Below are 18,281 nucleotides of genomic sequence, written 5' to 3' on the forward strand. Positions count from 1 at the left end.
TAGGGATGGCAAAAGTGCAGCTAGTTGAACTAAATGTGACCCACACAGTTATCCTCATCTTTAATACATAAGTGAAACCTGCAGAGAATATAGATATTGGTGAAGAGAGAGGGACTGGAAGGAAACTCTTTTTACTAGTTGTTAAACACCTCCAACAGTGGGTTTTTATAATAGTGATAAATTGTACAGTAGAACTTGGAGAGAGGTGCAAATGCAAAACACAAAACGCTGAAAGGTTAAATGAACTATTGTTAAATATTTGAGTTTCTGTTCATGCACATTTACAATAGCTTCAGTGCATGAACTAGGAATGTATCTGTAAAGCTAGAGATATACCTGTGTTATGGATGCTGTTATCCCCTTTGCTTTTTCTTCCTGTCCATTTGTATCTTTTTGTCATATCTAATATTATTATGAACTGCACTTTCGAGTTTCAGATTGATAGGTATCTGATTTTTAGCTATGCAAACAGCACTACAGTTGAGGATTCAGTCCTTTTGGAATTGCAGCAGAACAACTTTGCTAAATCACATAATGTTTAAGGGCTTGTTTCTACTGTTACTTGTATTAAGTAGTACTTCAGTCTGCGAGTAGTATCATAGAAATCAATGGGGCTACTTGGAAACTAAAGTATTACTCAATATGCATAGGTCTGGATTCTGCTATCCTTAAGTGTTTTAAAGTATAAAGACCTCTTTATAAACACTCCCTTCATGACATCATTGTCAAACTTCTAACCTCTCCGCTTTGTTGCTGTGGTGTTCTTTGCCTTGTTCTACCCCCACAATACCAGGGTCTTCAGCAGAATCACAAAACATGCTTCCGCCTTTACATCATAAAATCCTCTTCTGAGCATGGTCTTAGTCTTGCCTTTGCCGATCACAAGCTAGAGGGGATTAACAGTTAAAATATGTGGATGAGGTACATGTAGCTTAGAAAGAAAACTGCAAAGAAAATGAGCTACCTAACCAAACATTTCCACAACTCCTTTGAACAAGCACACATTTATAAACTGCATAGTGTATGAATTTTACATTTTATCTAGAAAACCAGATAAAAATAGACCCATTTCTGTACTTAGATATAAGTAAAGTAAAATACAAAATATTCACCAATAGATATTTTTTTCTCCAGTAAAGAACACACAAGCTAAATTTATTTGTTCGAAAGACAAGAATGTGGTGGACACACTAAAACTGGGAACATGACAGAACACTTAAGAAAAGTCAGATATTCTGATTGCTCATAGGGATGTATCTTGCACTGGAACAGCTACAGGCAAATCTTTGGTTACTGAGGAAGTTCTTAGTTAAAAAATATGAAAGTATTTAGTATTTAAATACTAACTCGAGAGGTTAGAAAATAAGAAGTTTTTGGATTTTTTTAATCCTTAACCACAGCAGCTAATGCCTCTCTATTAGTATGTAGGTACAGGAGTAGTTCCAGGAAGAAAGAACCTTTTTTTGCTTTCAGTTGAGCTAGTCAGTCCAAATATCTAGAGACCTCAATATCTTATATATTATTTGAACATGGTCTGTCAGATGTTCTTTACGTGTGAAGTACTTGTTCTGCTTTTAAATTGCATCATATAAATATAATATAATCCATAGAAAAATAGACTATAGCAATTCATTTATTTGTACTCAAACCACTGAACTACATAGCTATTAAATAAGATTTTTCTTCACAGAAATTCCCAAATATATAATCTAGTGGAACTCACAAATTAATCAATGTAAAAGGAATAAATATCTTTTTTAATATTAACCATTATTAACTTGGGTAAAACAAAACACTGGCAAGGGATAGGTATAGGATAAATCGGTGTGAAATTGCATTAGTAAAATTATACATTGTAGTTGCAATGTCTACATATTTGTCATTCTTAAGAATTTTTTTCCTCTGACCTAAAATCTGGCATAAGTTATCATAATAGGGAGAATATTTTATCAAAATTAGGAGAACCATTATTGTAGGTGGTTTATTTTCAGCCTACTCTAGAACTAACACTTTTTCACTTTTTTTTGCTCTTATATCTAAATATAACTTTTTCCATTACTTATTTTTTCAGTCTGATAATTCATTGTGGGGATCAATTTTGTGTGTGTGTGTGTGTGTGTAATAATGAATAATAAGTAAGGCTGCGAGTCTGTCACGGAAGTCACAGATTCCGCGACTTTCCGAGACTTCTGCAGCGGGTGGTGCTGGCTCAGGGGCAGCCCAAGCCATGCAGCCCCTGGGCCAGCAACAGCAGTTTGGGTGTGTGGGAGGGGGGTCAGGACTAGGGACACGGGGTTGGAGGTGTGGGGGAGTGCTTACCTGGGCTGTGGAGCTCCCCGGCTCCCACTGGCATTGCCCTGCAGCTCCGAGGCTGTGGGGAGGGTGTCTCCATGCTGCCCGCGCCCAAAGGCCCTGCCCCTGTAGCTCCAATTGCCTGCTGTTCCCGGCCAATGGGAGCAGCGGCAGCCAGCGCTTGTGGCAGGAGCAGCGGTACCCCTTCCTTGACCCCTCTGCCGCCTAGTTGCTGCAGGGATGTGGAGCTGTGTAGGAAGCCCCTGCCAACCCTCCTCCCCAGCACCAGCAGGGTCCCGGGCTACCTCCCCCAGCGCCCATGTTGCCCCCGACTGTCCCCCCCATGACTAAAACGTAGCCTTAATAATAAGTTAATAAAAATGAAATAAGCTTTTAGTATGCAATATAAGCAATATAAGCAATATTCAAAAGATTATTTTCTGATCTTAGGGTTCACATCTGGCTGAATTTTTCTGTGGATGTTCAGTTTTAGTTAAGTCAAAAAGCAAAATAATGACACCAGACTGTACTTTTGAAGCACATTATATTCTACAAAGCTGCTTTTTCATTTCTGTTGCTGAAATTTAGTTCATAGACTGTAAAAGATACAAATAGATGTGGATTAATATTTTTCTCATTAAAGAAGCAAATTAATTGAATTACAAACATTTAGTAAGTTACAGTAGTACGATCCCCACATGACTTCCATTATCATTAATGAGAGTCATGTGGGAGGTCCTCTGGCAACACTGAAAAAAAAATTACTCTTCAAGACGTATGGTGCCAAAAGCGATGAGGTTTACAGTGTTTTCAGTCATCTGGGTTCAGTGGGGCATCCCTTTCATTTTCTTCTTGTCGTGTCTAGGTGTTGAAGAATACTAAACTGAAAATATCTTTGCTTTTGTCACTTTGTGCTAGCATCCTAAGGGGGAGTGACTAACTAGCAATACTTTTGATTTTTTATTACGTGATGCATTTATTTGTGTTGGTGTGTGTATCTAGGTACATGTACTTGCATGTTTGATTTCCAAAGAAATTAAATAAACTTCAATTACAAAACACTACGTACTTCTGCAATGTTATCAGATAATTACTTAACTTATTAAATATTTAATACTTTTAACTTAATTTCATCTTGACTTCCTTAAATTAAATGACTCAAAAGATCCTCTCTCTTAGGCAAGAGGTACATACTCCAGAACCGATCCATCATCTTCACAAACCTCTTACGTGTCTCCATTATTCATAATTTTGTCATGCTTGTTTCTGATGTCTACAAATTTAACCGTTTCCACTGCCACAACCTTGTAGTTTTTCATTGCATGGATTCCATTTCTGCTGAAATCTGGACCATTTCTTTGTCTTTTTTTGCATTGGGTTTCTAAGTCCTATTTCTTAAGATTTCAGCAGGCCCAGAATGTTGCATGTACAATATACCATGATCACACCAACCTAATCCTATATGAACTGACCTGGATTCCCAAGATCTAGTTTATAATTGCTCTCTTTGTTTTAAAACCTTCCATGTTGCTTTTTTACTCTTATTTTTTAGTACTACCTCCTATCTGTTGTTTCATGCAATCTTGCCACTGCTGGTGAGAAAACTTTCCCCTCTGCTTCCCATGCCATCTGGAAGAACCTTCCTGAATCTCTCCATTTCATTTAAAAACTTGTCTGAAAATAGATCTCTTGTGGCTTGGATGTACCTCTTAATGTCTTTCTCCTTCTCCTTTTTATTACGTAGAAGAGGAAAAGATTTGTCTGAGAACAGTCAGTTAAAAAGCCAGGAACCTATTATAAGTGCCTCAGAAGTCAACAGTATTGTGTCCTAGATCAATGTGAACAAAGGCAAAGCAAAAGCATATGCAGCTGTGTTTCCTGAATAAGAGATACTCGGATCTTACTTAGTGCCTTCCAGCCAATCTCAAAACACTTTACAAGATTATGAATTAAGTTGACTTAACAATTGGCTGAACAGAGGTTTTCATAGATTCTAAGGCCAGAAGGGAGAATCATAATCATTTAATCTGACGTCCTATATAACACGAGCCATAGAATTTTCCCAAAATAATTCCTAGAGCCTATCTTTTAGAAAAACATCCAGTCTTGATTTTAAAATTCTCAGTGCTGGAGAATCCATCACGATCCTTGGTAAACGGTTTCAGTTGTTAATTACTCTATCCATTACAACTTTATGCTTTATTCCTGGTCTGAGTTTGAGAGTAACCATTTTAAAATTCTTTCCCAAAATGAAGTCTTCCAGATATTGGAAGAGAACATGGTAATACATATATTGACTGACTGTCTTGGTCAGCCTTAAGATTTATTATCTCCTGAGATAAAAGAAAACAAAACAAACAAAATCAATATTTGTGTTTTTGTTTTGCTTCTGGTCAAACTTTGATCAGCTGAACAAAAGCCAGTATCTGCTTTTTACTGACATGGGTAAAATTTTCTGTGAAGGACATTATTCAAAATAAAGCTAAATTGTCTTTATAAATAAGGTGTGATGTAACTTATCAAATGTTAATATTTCATTTTTGCATAGCAAATAAAATCAGAGGCTTTTCTACAGCATCATGTGCAGTAGCATTAATAGTTAAAATAGTGAATGTTGTTGTATAAAGTCATAGAGTACTTATGAAAAAATTGACATAATTTATCAGTGTGCATCTCTGACCACTAGGTCTCTGATTCTGCAAATGCTTGCTTGTGTGTTTTATATTTAACTACAAGCTTATACTCAAGAGTTTCCAGGATTGGAGCCTAAAACTATACATACCGAACACTGAATATACACTTAAAGCCATGATTTCCACACAGGCAGCCTGTGACTTGCTGCGGAGAATAATACGCATCTTGTATCTAAGTAAGAGACTTCAAGGACAGCTGCAAGGAGGAAGCAGAGAAATAACAAAAGCTGCCCAGAGTCTCAATGAACTTGGTGAGTCCTCTTAGTTATTTTAGTGGCATTTAAGTTTCTGCTCATGAGAAGTGCAGTTTTAGTTTTTGATTTTTTTTTTTTTTAAAAGATGAAATTAAAGAATTGTCGATTTCCTGATCTGAATGAGAGACCAAGGGTATATTTACACTGCAATGTAACCCCTAGGTTAGTAGAACTCGAGTTAGCAAACTCTGTGTTTATTAATTTAGGGATTGAGCATCTACACTCACTTGCAACCCTAGATTAGGAATTGTTGAGCCCTGGGTCACAACCTTGGGCTCCCACGTCTACACTGCATTATGGGGGCCCAAATCCAACCGCACATATCACAGACTTCCTAGCACCCTCCCAGAATGTGGGAGCTCTAGGCCTTTGTTGATGGTGCAGTGTGGGAAAATTTGACTATCCAAAGGACAAAGAAAGTTGGCGTGTGGGATACTTCTGGCGATTTCCCAGAGCACAAGTCCAGTGGGGCTGTGTCTACGCTGCAAATAGAGCTTGAACCCTAGGTCCCAGCTTGACTCAGGGTTGAACCCTTCACCCCCATGAGGTTCTAGGACCTGGGTCAGAGCCCTGGAGCGTGATTTGTGTGTAGACAGAAGGAGTGTTAGGCTTGGGCCTGAGTTTGAACTTGGGCTTATACTGTAAAGTAGACATACATTTTTCATGAGGCTTACCTAGATACAGTTGACTAATTACAAGAGAAATCCTCTGATAATGAGTTACATGTTGGGCAAAGACTTACTTAGAGTAGCTAATTTCATATCAACCTGTGACTACATGGAATACCTGCAGAGAAAGAAGGTTATTTAGCAATAATAATGTTGGCTTTTGAAAGCCATTATTTCATTGGGTTTAGAGTAGGTCATATTTTGAATTAAATGTATTTTGTTTCTTTAAAAAAAAATTAGCCAAACTTGTGGCCTTTCAGAAAGTCATTTTAATCTCTCAGATCTCAGTAATAGCTGCTGTATACAAAATCTTAGCAGCTGTTGTTATTTCTTCTTTGATTTAATGGTATTTAAATTCCATCTTCTAAAAATAGAATATGGGAGGACTGAACAATTAAACATTCAGAATTATCCTAAAGTTTGTTGTGCATATTTGTCATTGCTGATCTTTTCATACTCTGTAATAAAAAATTATTAGATAATCATTGTCTTTTTATAATTAACCGATGCTATAATGCAAATGAGTCTATATTTATTTATTTATTTTATTAGAACAATTGGATGAAAATGTTTAAGTATCAGCCATAATGTTCTAAGTTAGAATAGTGAAGTGTACAAACCCATTAGCTCGCCAATGCATCTTTTGTTTTAACCAGGTCTTAAGCAAAGTAACTAATTCAAGTAGTTAGTGCAATTAATTTGAATGCAATAATTAGTTAAATTGAATGTTAGTTAAATTTAGCTTTCAAAAGTTTTTTTTAATTTACAGTGGTTTATACCATCTGAGTATTAGCCTTATACTTTTTTTAAGGCTCTCTGTCTGTATCACTCACTATCTTTCTATACCACTTTAAGTGATGTGCAAGACCTTGTCAAAGGACTTTCAGAAATCTAAATAATAAATACATAAATAATAAAGGTTTCAGAGTAACAGCTGTGTTAGTCTGTATCTGTAAAAAGAGAAGGAGTACTTGTGGCACCTTAGAGACTAACCTATTTATTTGAGGATAAGCTTTCTTGAGCTACAGCTGTAGCTCACGAGAGCTTATGCTCAAATAAATTGGTTAGTCTCTAAGGTGCCACATAAATAATAAATACATTCATGTAGGTGTCACTGTTCTCATATTTCATGTTGAAAAACTGCTATCTTTTTCTAATGCTTACAAAGGTCTATTAATACATTTTCTCTAAGTGTGGTAACTTGAATTGTGTGCCCTGGTTAAGTACTATGAGTCTCACTGCTACCAGACAGAGGGTGGAATCCTGGCACCGTTGAAATCAATGGCAAAACTCCCCTTGACTTCAGTAGAGCCAGGATTTCACTCCAAGTGCTTGCTACAGTGAGCATTTGCAGGTCTGAGTCCTTAGATACTAAATATACCCATAGGCTTTTCTGACCATTTCTGTGTTTTAGCATTTATAGAACATTGATTTAATGTTTTTTACTTAATTCAAACTAACAACTGTACCACTGAATTTGTGACCAGATGTCTCCTTTTATGGAGGTTTTTAGCTGGTCTTGATTTAAAGATCATTACTCGGTTGGAGGAAAAAATAACATAGTAATAAAAGCAAGTTCTAAATGTTAGGTGGAGATGTTTTAAAAAAAATTCCTACTTTATCAGAGGAAAAACAGAAATAATTTTTTTTTCTCTTTGAAGGATTTTATTAAGGTGGTGGTATTCCACAGCGCTTCAAAGCATTGCAAAGACATATTAGGAGTTATATAGTTTTACTCTGGAGATGTCAGTAGCAACTACATATTTAAAGTTGTATTGAGATTTTTCACTTAAAACAGGTCTAAAACCTGTCGTTCACACTTGAATGACTACATTTAGTCTCAAAATTTGGCACAATAAACTCTTTATAGGACAACAGAATTTTCTACGTAACTTCAAAAGTAAAGCATTTACTATCTTTTTGTGGCGGAAACATTAAAAATGCTCCCTTTTTTGAAACATTTTCTGTTTCTTCTAACATTTCTTTGTGATTATTTAGTTACAGCAACCCAATCAGATGTTATGCTGAAACTGGATGAAAAAAGATCTTAAGTTAAAATAGCATAATATATATATATATATGTGTGAGTGTGTGTCATTTTTCATTACCAGTTTGTGTGCACAGATTGATTCTCTAGATATCTACAAAATACTAAATTCCCTGCAATATGTATCTGCAAGTAGAAATTACCATATTGGATCAGACCAGTGGCCCAGTAGGAGATAAGAGAGGTGTAAAAAAAGCCAGAATGGACAGCTATTGAATAACCTGCCAATGAATGTGGTGTTTATTTTTAATCCCGTCAATTATTTTATTCCCTAATGCATAAGGATTTATCTCTCTTGTTGTTTTAAAAATATATGTAACTGATGTTCTCGTTATCCATATTAATGTCTAATCCTTTTCTGACTCTACTAAACTCTTGGACTCAGTATTATTTTATCATATTTATCTCTCTATTATGTAAATACTGAATTTGTCTGTTTAATCGCATATGTATGTAATACTTACTCTCCTCAAGAGGGGGGAGAGGAGATAGTGACCTCACTTTATACACATTTGCTAGTTGGCCTGGATGAGCAAGTGGGGAGCACATGCTGAACCCTTTCAAAAGATATAGCAGGAGCTGCTCTCACTCGCACTTGGCCTGCTCTGGTTGGTTGATTTTATTATTTAGACTTCTGTTCTGAAAGGCCTTTGACAAGCTCTTGCACAAGAGGTTTCGAAATGGTCACTGGGTGAGAGGCAAACTATTGTCATCAATCAAAAACTGGATAAGAGACAGAAGGCTACTGATAGGATTAAATGGTTAATTTTCAAAATAGCAAAAGGTTAACAACAGGGTACCCCTATGTTCTCATCTAGGTCTAATTTTAATATTGTAATTCATTAATATTCTGGAGGGGGGGGCGGCAAGTAGTGGGGTAATAATATACAGATTATAGTTACTTAAATTAGTTATGACCAGAGAGGACTGTGAGAAACTTCAGAGATCTAACCAAGCTAGGTGAATGTGTGGTGTGATGGCTGGTGAAGTTCAGTGTTGATGAGAAATACAAAGTAATGCACATTGGAGAGAAAAAATCATATGTTCCTAGGTGCTTCTCCAGTGCTTCTGCCAGGCACAGTGCCTTGAGGAGCTCCTTCTGATGTGGAGCACCATTGCATTGGTCATGAAGCTGTAGCCTTACAGCCACAATCATTGTCTGCATGTCATACAGTAATACAAATCGTGCATAGGCACAAGAAGGCAGAATTAGTTCTATAAGAAAATTAACTGTTTTTTCACTTTTGTGCTTGTAGAATATTAACAATAATTCTATGGTAACTTTTTTTTTGTGGCCCATATGTTCCCCTCCTTTGCAAAAACACATGAAGTAGAACATAAACTAATTTACAAACTCTTCAGCTCTTTTAGAGCTACAAAACCTTTGAATTCTCTCTTGACTGAGGCGCCAACCCCTGTCCCAGACTAGGGGCCTGCTTTCTATGTAGCTGGTCAGGTATGTGAACGTTTTGCAAAAGAGAACATTCACACTTTCCAAACAGCCCCTCTGTGGCTTTTTCTAGGATTTTCCTTCCCACAGCACAACACTAGGTGTCTTAGTACTGGTGTTATCATTTGATTCAGCTATGTTTTCCTGTTGAGAACAGGAACCAATGCAAAAGACAGAATGGAGGAAAAAAGGAAAATGAAGTGTTTTTAATCAGTTCATATTTAAGAATAATTTCTGCACAAGATGTGGAGTCCTAATCTTATATTCCAGGTTTATTTTATATCTCTGGGTCAGCATGGCTTTGTTCTTTAACAATTTATCATCATGGTATTTGAACAAGTCTTATTACAAAGCTTTATAAAGGAAAGCCTCCCTGCTTCTAGCTGGACAAGATTTACTACCATGGGCTACGGAAGTTCATGGGAAAAATATCAATGTCCTAGTGAATGAAGTTCCGAGTTGTAGTTGTATAAGCAGTGTGGACAGCTACTCCTACAAAACCAGGCCCTGTGACAACTTCTAGCTGTGATTCAATGCAGAAGAAAATAAAAAGACATGTACACTAAATAAATTCTATAAGAGGATCAATTGCTTTACTGGGAATAAACATACAACTTTGAAATTAGAAATTTTTGAAGATATGCAGAGTCAGTAGAGCACAAAATACTTCTTGTTACTGAGGGAATACAAATATAAAATAAAAATAATTTACCTAAGCAATAGTATTATCATCGGGAAAGAAAACCTTCCTGTGCATGAACAGGAAAGCTCAGTGATATATAGGTTGTTTGGTTTTTAAATTAAACTGCTTGATGTTAAATTTACTGCGGGGAAGTTGGGTCTCTGGGAGCCATGGCTAATGACATGCTGGAGTCTTTGACTATTGTGATTAGAAAATTAAATTGAAAAGGCACAGGCCTTTCCTTATCGCTCTTGCAGATAAAATCATAGATAAAGAAACTCCTGAAAGACCTTCCGCTTTAGTTCACCTCTCTGACCCAAGTACTTTTTGTTCCAAGCGCTCATTATGTGATTAACATTCAAATTAACTCCAGAATAGGTTGCCATGTTGTTTCCATTTTGCAAAAATTTAATACCCGCAAACTATGTCAAAAGTAATTAGGCTAAGCAATATTAATTATAGGGGAGGGTGGCACTGGACAGCTGAAATCAAATGCCATACTTCTAAATTCCTTTGCACTGCTTGCAGGTTAGTTTTTCAGTTCTCAGGCAGCTGACTTCACTGGTATTTGAAAAAATACCAAATTACTTTGCAAAATCTAAATCTTTTTGGGGATGGTGATGAATAATATTTTGTTTGTCCATACATGAAGTACTACTTGTCAGTATTCAAGTAACACATGAATAATTAAGACCTAAATTGTTGTATTAGTTACATATAGCAACTTAATTTATCAGTGTGCTTTCATACTTAGGTCTGGTCTACACTAAGACATTATGTCGGTATAACTGCATTGCTCAGGGGTATGAAAAATCCACACCCCCAAGTGACGCAGTTAGACTGACCTGACCCCTGGTGTAGACCGCATTAGGTCAACGGGAGAATTCACCCATTGATCCTAGCTTCTGCCTCTTGGGGAGGTGAATTATGTATGCTTATGGGAGAACCCCTCCTGTCAGCGTAAGTAGTGTCTTCACTGAAGCACTACAGTGACACAACTGCAGTAGTATTTTAAGTGTAAACAAGCCCTCAGTTAGTATACTTAGCTCCCACTTCTGGCTCTGGCCTCCAACCTCTGACTCTGACCCTTGCTTCCATTTCCCTGCTCTAGACGCTTGCTCCGGACACTAGGCCAGACTGCCCACAGCTCCATCCCTAAAAGATTGTGATATCTATTTTTCACAGGATTAAGTTTTTAGTTCTCAAAGATGCTCTAATAATTTGATTGTTTGCTAAAATCCAGTGTATTCATAGGGTTTTATTCCCAAATATGAAGACCTCATCAGAGGGCTGTATTATGTAAATTTTAAGACATGATTTAATAGTCTGTTTTGTTACTCTAAAAAAGTTGAATCTTAATAGTTATATTGTTGTAATGCCTTAATGTCCAATTTGCAGAACATGTCAGAAGTTAATATTGTATTACAGTGCATTTAAAAGAGCATTCAATGTATCATGTACAGTATTTTTAGTTGTTGCCCTCTGGTTGTAAATCTGATGAAGACTACTGTTGTGTATTTTCACACTTTTTGTGGGGAGAAGGGTTTCTTATTTCCCTCCTGCCCCCTTTCTTCTCCTCTTGTTCCCTGTCTTACTGGAAAACTCTGGCTCTGCAGCCTCGAAGCTGCCTCCTTCTCTGGCCCCAGATGCTGCTACTTCATTATTATTTATTTGTATTACCATATAGTAACTAGCAGCCCCATGGACCAAGACCCCATTGTATTAGATGCTGTACAAACAGAACAAAATTTGGAGCTTCAGAAATCACACCGCTGATTCACGTGTGACCGTAATGAAGACTTCAGCAAGGAAATGGTAACAGAAATGAACAGACAAATACTAGAAAAGAAGAGGGTGGCAACGGGATGTAAAGATATCTTCAAGTTGTGGTGAGATTGGTGAGACCAGTAGTGGAGAGCTTCACTGGTACTGCAGTCACAGCTTATGTTAGGTTGCATTTAAATTTTGTTGTGTGCTACCCTGTGATATCATACGCTAGTAGTGCTTGTGTCTGCAGGACCTTCAGTCCCTGTGGGAAAGTATGATAGCATATCCACTTCCTAACAACACCCTTTAATGACTGTAGTAATAGCTTAGATGTACTTCAGCAGTGGTTCCAGTGATGTGTGGCCTTCAAAGCAAATGAAGGAGAAAACTGGGGCATTGTAGGGGACTGAAACAGAGGAGTTGGGAATGATGCAGTAGAAATGAGGAGCAGAGAAAGTGGTGGAAATACAGGACATAGAGAAGAAATTCACACTATTAAATGAGAGAAAGTAATATGCAAATAGCTTAATTTCAAGGGCGCAGCAGGTTTTATGAGTTTCTTTTGACTACTGATCGAACATAGTGAATGTAATTGAATATATAGCTAAAGAAATTCAGAAGTAAAACTTCTGTCCTTATAATTATCAAATTACCCTCTCGCTGTTTTTTTAAAGAATCCTTATCTGATAGACAAACATGATATAATACCCCTGTTTCTGTTTCTGCGTTTCTGCTAATGAATGACTAGTCTCTAAGATTATTGTATCCCAGATGGCATATGAAATTGGCTCTTGTTATAGTTTTATCCCGTGATTTTTCTGAAACAATGTTTGAGTTTAAGTGTTTTTATGCTTGGCAGCCGGACAACCATATTCACACTGGAGAGTGTATAAGGATTTGAAAGAACCATTAATATAAATATTCCCCAAGATGTGGATGCCCATGTTTAACCAGATATAAGATGAGTAGTACTTCAATTACTAGAATCTTCAAAGTGGCTTTGAGTCAGAGTTGTGGTTGTAGGATCTAACTAGGGATCTCTGTGAATGATTTTTGAGTCCATGGACAAGATATTTTGCAACTAGATAGTCACAGTGATTTTATAAATCTTTATCCTTATGGATATAAGGTGAAGAGGTGAGTCTCAATTTTAGTCTAAGAATGGAAGATTTATCTTTTGTCAAGAGCTGAAGGCATTGTACAAGCTCTAAAGTGTCAAAATTTTAAATCCAGAACTTTCCAGGTCAGTTGGGGTAAACCAGACCTACATGCGACAAAGGAGATAGAAGGAATTAAGACTATAGCTCTGTGCAGGAAGAGAGGACACAGGAAAGAGAAGAAAAGGAAAGGGATTATCCCCAGGTTGTAAATGGAGGTTAATTGTAAACCTTTAAAAATCATTTTTAAAAGAATATTTTTAAATTTTGTAAGTTGCTAATAAACTGTAACAAACAAGATCAGTAGGGAAAAGTCTGAAACAATTCCTCAGAAACTCTTAATTTTCAAAATAACTAAACAGAAACCATTATCAACTGAAAGAGAGGAGTGGGTGGCTGTGTGTGTGTTGTGGAGGACAGGCATTAAGATGATTGTACTTGGAATAATTGATGAAAATGTGGACATTGACCTGGACAATGTTGTGTTTTATAATTAGGGCCCTACCAAATTTCTGGACATGGAAAAATGAGTCACGGACTGTGAAATTTGATCTTCCCTGTGAAATCTGGGGGCGGGGAAGCCTAATGTGTGCTGGACTCCAGCTGCTAGTCCTGGCTGTGCTGGGGAGGGATGGAACTTCCTTTTCCCCTGCAGTTGCCGGTCCTGGGCTGGGTCAGACCCATCTCCAGGAATCTCCCCTGGCTGCAGGAAGCTCCATCGCTGCTGGTTGGGAACCCAGCTCTGAAGGCTGTGCTGCAGTGAGCGCTCTTCCTGGAGCAAAAATATGACCGATAACTGTAAATTGGACAAGATTATTAATTCATTTGGCAAGTCTCCACTTCTGATGTTGCACATTGGAACCAGTGACACAGCATTACATGGAATTATGCAAATTATAGAAGATTTTGTGGAACTTGGAAGGGAGCTGAAGAAGAGGAAAATTCAAATGATGTTCTTTGAGATCCACAATGTCTTCCAATCCACAAGTGAAAAAAGGTAGAAAGTACTAGAGGTGAACTGTTGGCTGCATGATTGGTATGAAGCTGAAGGTTTTGGTTTTATGGAACATTGGGCCAAATTCTAGTGAGAGGGGACTGTACAAATGGGACAGCTTGCATCTCCACAAACAGGGGGCTATTCTTGATTGGAGACTGTCTGGAGCAGTCAGGAGGGCACAAAGGAGGCAAATGCAATATAAACAAACTTAGTATGTGTAGTGAACAAATTGAATGGATGTGACAAAAATATGAAGAGAAAAAAATTTTCATTTGCCAGTGTGCCAGTGCTAGGTGTCTGGGTAACAGGTATGCGGAACTGGAGATTCTAATTGATGAGAAGAAATTTGATATTATTGACATTACTGAAATTTGATTTTCTAACACAAAAGGTATTTCACCCAACATGAGGAAACTCATATTTTGGACCTGATGAGAGAGACCACTGAATTGGAAGTTGGTGTTTGCCTAAGGTCCAGTGATCAATATGGGCAAACAAAGGACAGTCCCAATCAATAATGTGTATATATATACTTGCAAAAAGAAAAGGAGTACTTGTGGCACCTTAGAGACTAACCAATTTATTTGAGCATGAGCTTTCGTGAGCTACAGCTCACTTCATCGGATGCACACAGTATGCATCCGATGAAGTGAGCTGTAGCTCACGAAAGCTCATGCTCAAATAAATTGGTTAGTCTCTAAGGTGCCACAAGTACTCCTTTTCTTTTTGCGAATACAGACTAACACGGCTGTTACTCTGAAACCTATATATACTTGGTGTTTTAAAAGGGCTAAATTATAAAACTGAGGAAAATTATGGGAAAAAAATTGGGAGATATGAAGGGGTGAACTAGGCCTGGAGGCCTCAGAGTCCTATGATACCCAGTCCCAGAGAGGAGCAGAAGAGAAGTCCTCCTACCGGGGAAGCAACCAAAGAGGGAAGCTACAGGGAACAGCCAATCAGGGCCCAGCAGGCTCACATAAAAGGAGCTTCAGGGCCAGAGTCAGTCAGTTGCTGCCTGGAGCTGGAAGAGAGAGAACTGTGTTCCTGGCTGGGCTGAAAGAGCAGCAGGGCCTGGGCAAGCAAGACAAAGCTCCTGGCTGGCTGTTGGGACTGAGTAAGGACTGAGCACAGGGAAGGCTGCAGGAAGACAGTGGAGACATGGAGGAAGCCCTGGGGGTACAGCCCCATCAAAGGGCCAGGACAAGTTAGACTGCATACCCAGAAGGGGTTTGTTCTGTTTTACATACAGACTATGTGTGAGACTTGGCCAGTCACTGAAAACCTGCATGAGAAACCACTGACAGGGGTCACCACAAACCGAGAGACTGAGGGCACGTGCACTCGACCAAGACGTGCTTGCAAGAGGTGGGTGCCAGCCTGTTAGAGGAGGTAAAAATTAGACAGAAAAATGTGAGTGAAAATTGAGATTTCTATAAGAAGAGTTTATTAGCCACAATTTCACAAAAAGCCACAATTTCACAATCAAGAAAGAGGACAACTTTGGCTATACCCCATCCTGGTTTAGTGGTTAAGTGATGGCAACAAAAACAAAAAACAAAAACATGAGGAAATAGCAGATGACATAAATGAGAAGTTATGAACAGTAGAAAATTGATAAGGGAAGTTAAAGACATAGGGAAAATCCATGGCTGGCTGTGTTAATGACAATAAGGAGGAGTTTTAAAAAGTAATATTAGAACAAAAAAAAATCCTAGCAATGATATAGGTCCATTACTAGATGGGGATGATAAAATTGATGATGACGCAGAGCAGGCAGAAATATTAAATAATTATTTCTGTTCTGTGTTTGGAAAGAAGGAGGAGGATGTATATGTGTTACATGAGGATGAAGAAGTATTTTCCAGTCCATTCGTAACAAAGGAGGGTGTTTAACATCCACTGAGAATCCAAGAGTCCTAAAAGAGTTGACAAGGAGCTCTTTGGCCCACTGATATTAATTTTTTAATAAATCTTGAAATACTGGGGAAAATCCAGAAACTGGAAGAGTTCTAATGTGCCAATATTAAAAAAGGACAAGTGGAATGATATAGAGCTATAGGCCAATTAGTCTGACATCAGTCCCAGGCAAAATAATACAAAAGCTGATACAGGATTCAATTGATAAACAATTAAAAGATAGAAATATAATTGCCAGTCAGCCTGGCTTTGTGGAAAATAGGTCTTGTCAAACAAACCTGATTTCATTCTTTTGAGATTACAAATTTGCCTGGTAAAAGTAATTGCATAAATGCTTTTAGGTTTTTATAATACACTTAGACTTTTGTAAGGCGTTTGAGTTAGTATTGCACAACATTCTGATTAAAAATAGCATTATAAAATATCAATAAAGCACATCTTAATTGCATTAAGAACTGGCTGGCTGACAGATCTCAAAAACTAGTTGTCAGTGGAGAATCATCATTGATTGGGAGTGTTTCTAGTGGGGTTTTATAGGGATTGGTAGAAGGCCTGACATTCAACAGTTTCATCAGTGATCTGGAGGAAAGTATAAAATTGCTGTTGATTAAACTTTTGTGACTGAAACGAAGATTGATGAGTGGTAAATAACAATGAGGACAGGCAGTCATATAGAGCGATCAGGGTCTCCTGGTAAGCTGGGCCCATTCAAACAAAATGCAAAGTTATACATGTATGAACAAAGAATGCAGGCCATACCTACAGAATGGGGGACTATATCCTGGAAATCAGAGACTCTGAAAAGGATCTGGGGGTCATAGTGGACAAGCAGTTGAACATAAACATTAGTTTCATGCTGAGGAAAAACGGGCTAATATGACCTTTGTATGTATCAGTGGGAATAGTGAGTCAAAGTAAGGAGGTGATTTTTACCTCTGTACATGGCACTGGTGAGAGTGATGCTGGTTCTGGTGTCAATATTTTAGAAAGGAAGTTGAAAATTGAAGTGTGCATAAAGTGCATAAAGTGTGCATAAAACAGCCACAAATATTAGTTGAGTCCTGGAGAAAATGCCTTACAGTGAGAGACTTAAGCTAACTGATCGAGCTCTTTATCAGAAAGAAGATTGAGAGGTAACTTGATTACAGTACATAAGTACCTTCACAGGGAGAAAATATCAGGTGGTAAAAGGCTCTCTGATCTTGTGGAGGAAGGCATAACAAGAACCATTGGGCTGGAAGCCAAAGCCAGACAAATTACAATTAAAATAAATCAAATATTTTTAAAGAAAGGATGATTAACCATTGGAAACAAGGGAAGTGATGGATTCTCCATCTCCCGATGTCTTCAAATTGAGAACAGATGCCTTTCTGGAAGACATGCTTTACACAAACGCAAATTATGCTTTAGTCCAGGGGTGGGCAAACACCGGATCTGGCCCATCAGGGCTTTGGATTCAGCCTGTAGGATTGCCACCCCCGTGGCGGCAGGGGCACCACGTCCCTGCAGCCCATAGGGGTCGGGGGGGGCAGAGGACTCCATGCACTGCCCTCGCCTGTGGGTATCTCCCCCAGAGCTCCCATTGGCTGGGAACTGGGAACCGCGGCCAATGGGAGCTTCGGGGGAGGTACCCACAGGCAAGGACAGTGCGCGGAGCCCTCTGCCCCTCCTTCTCCAGGGGCCGCAGGGATGTGGTGCTGGCTGCTTCCGGCAGTGGTGCAAGGCCCAGGCAGGCAGGGAGCCTGCCCTGGCCCCGGTGCGTGCCACTGCCACCCCAGAGCCGCTCCAGCTAAGTGGCGCTGGGCTGGAGCACGCACCCTGAACCCCTACCGCACCCCGCACCCCAACTCCCTGCCCTGAGCACCCTGCCGCACCCCTCCTGCACCCCAAAACCCTGCCCTGAGCCCCCTTCTGCACTCCTCCCTGCACCCCTGCCCTGAGCCCCCTCCCACACTCCGCATCTCCCCTCACCCCAACCCCCTTCCCTGAGCCTCCTCGTACGCCCTGTACCCCTCCTCTGCCCCAACCCCTTGCCCTGAGTCCCTTCCTGCACACCTCACCCCCTCCCACATCCCACACTCTCTCCCGCACCCCAACCCTCTGCCCCAGCCCTACATTCATGGCCCTGCATGCAATTTCCCCACCCAGATGTGGCCCTTGGGCCAAAAAGTTTGCCCACCCCTGCTTTTAGTCAAACACAGGTTACTGGGTTCAATACAGGGATAATTGGGTAAAATTTAATGTCCTGTGATATACAAGAGGACAGACTAGCTCAAATGGTCTCTTCAGACCTTAAACTGTGAACCTATGAGAACCTATAAGGAACCTGATCAATTATGGACATAAATGGAAAT

At 39.0% G+C, this 18,281-nt stretch overlaps 1 protein-coding gene across 2 annotated transcripts in view; it reads left to right on the top strand.

The window, feature by feature from the left end:
- Positions 1-18,281, top strand: part of COG5 (component of oligomeric golgi complex 5) — a 309,622-nt gene that overhangs the window by 27,488 nt on the left and 263,853 nt on the right. For both annotated transcript variants that reach the window (XM_037889131.2, XM_043551539.1), the window contains exon 6: positions 5,116-5,236. In XM_037889131.2, the coding sequence (XP_037745059.1) occupies positions 5,116-5,236 (121 nt within the window). The remainder of the gene's footprint in view (positions 1-5,115; positions 5,237-18,281) is intronic.

The sequence above is a fragment of the Chelonia mydas genome, chromosome 1, assembly GCF_015237465.2.
Source record: "Chelonia mydas isolate rCheMyd1 chromosome 1, rCheMyd1.pri.v2, whole genome shotgun sequence".
NCBI classification, from domain to species: domain Eukaryota; kingdom Metazoa; phylum Chordata; order Testudines; family Cheloniidae; genus Chelonia; species Chelonia mydas.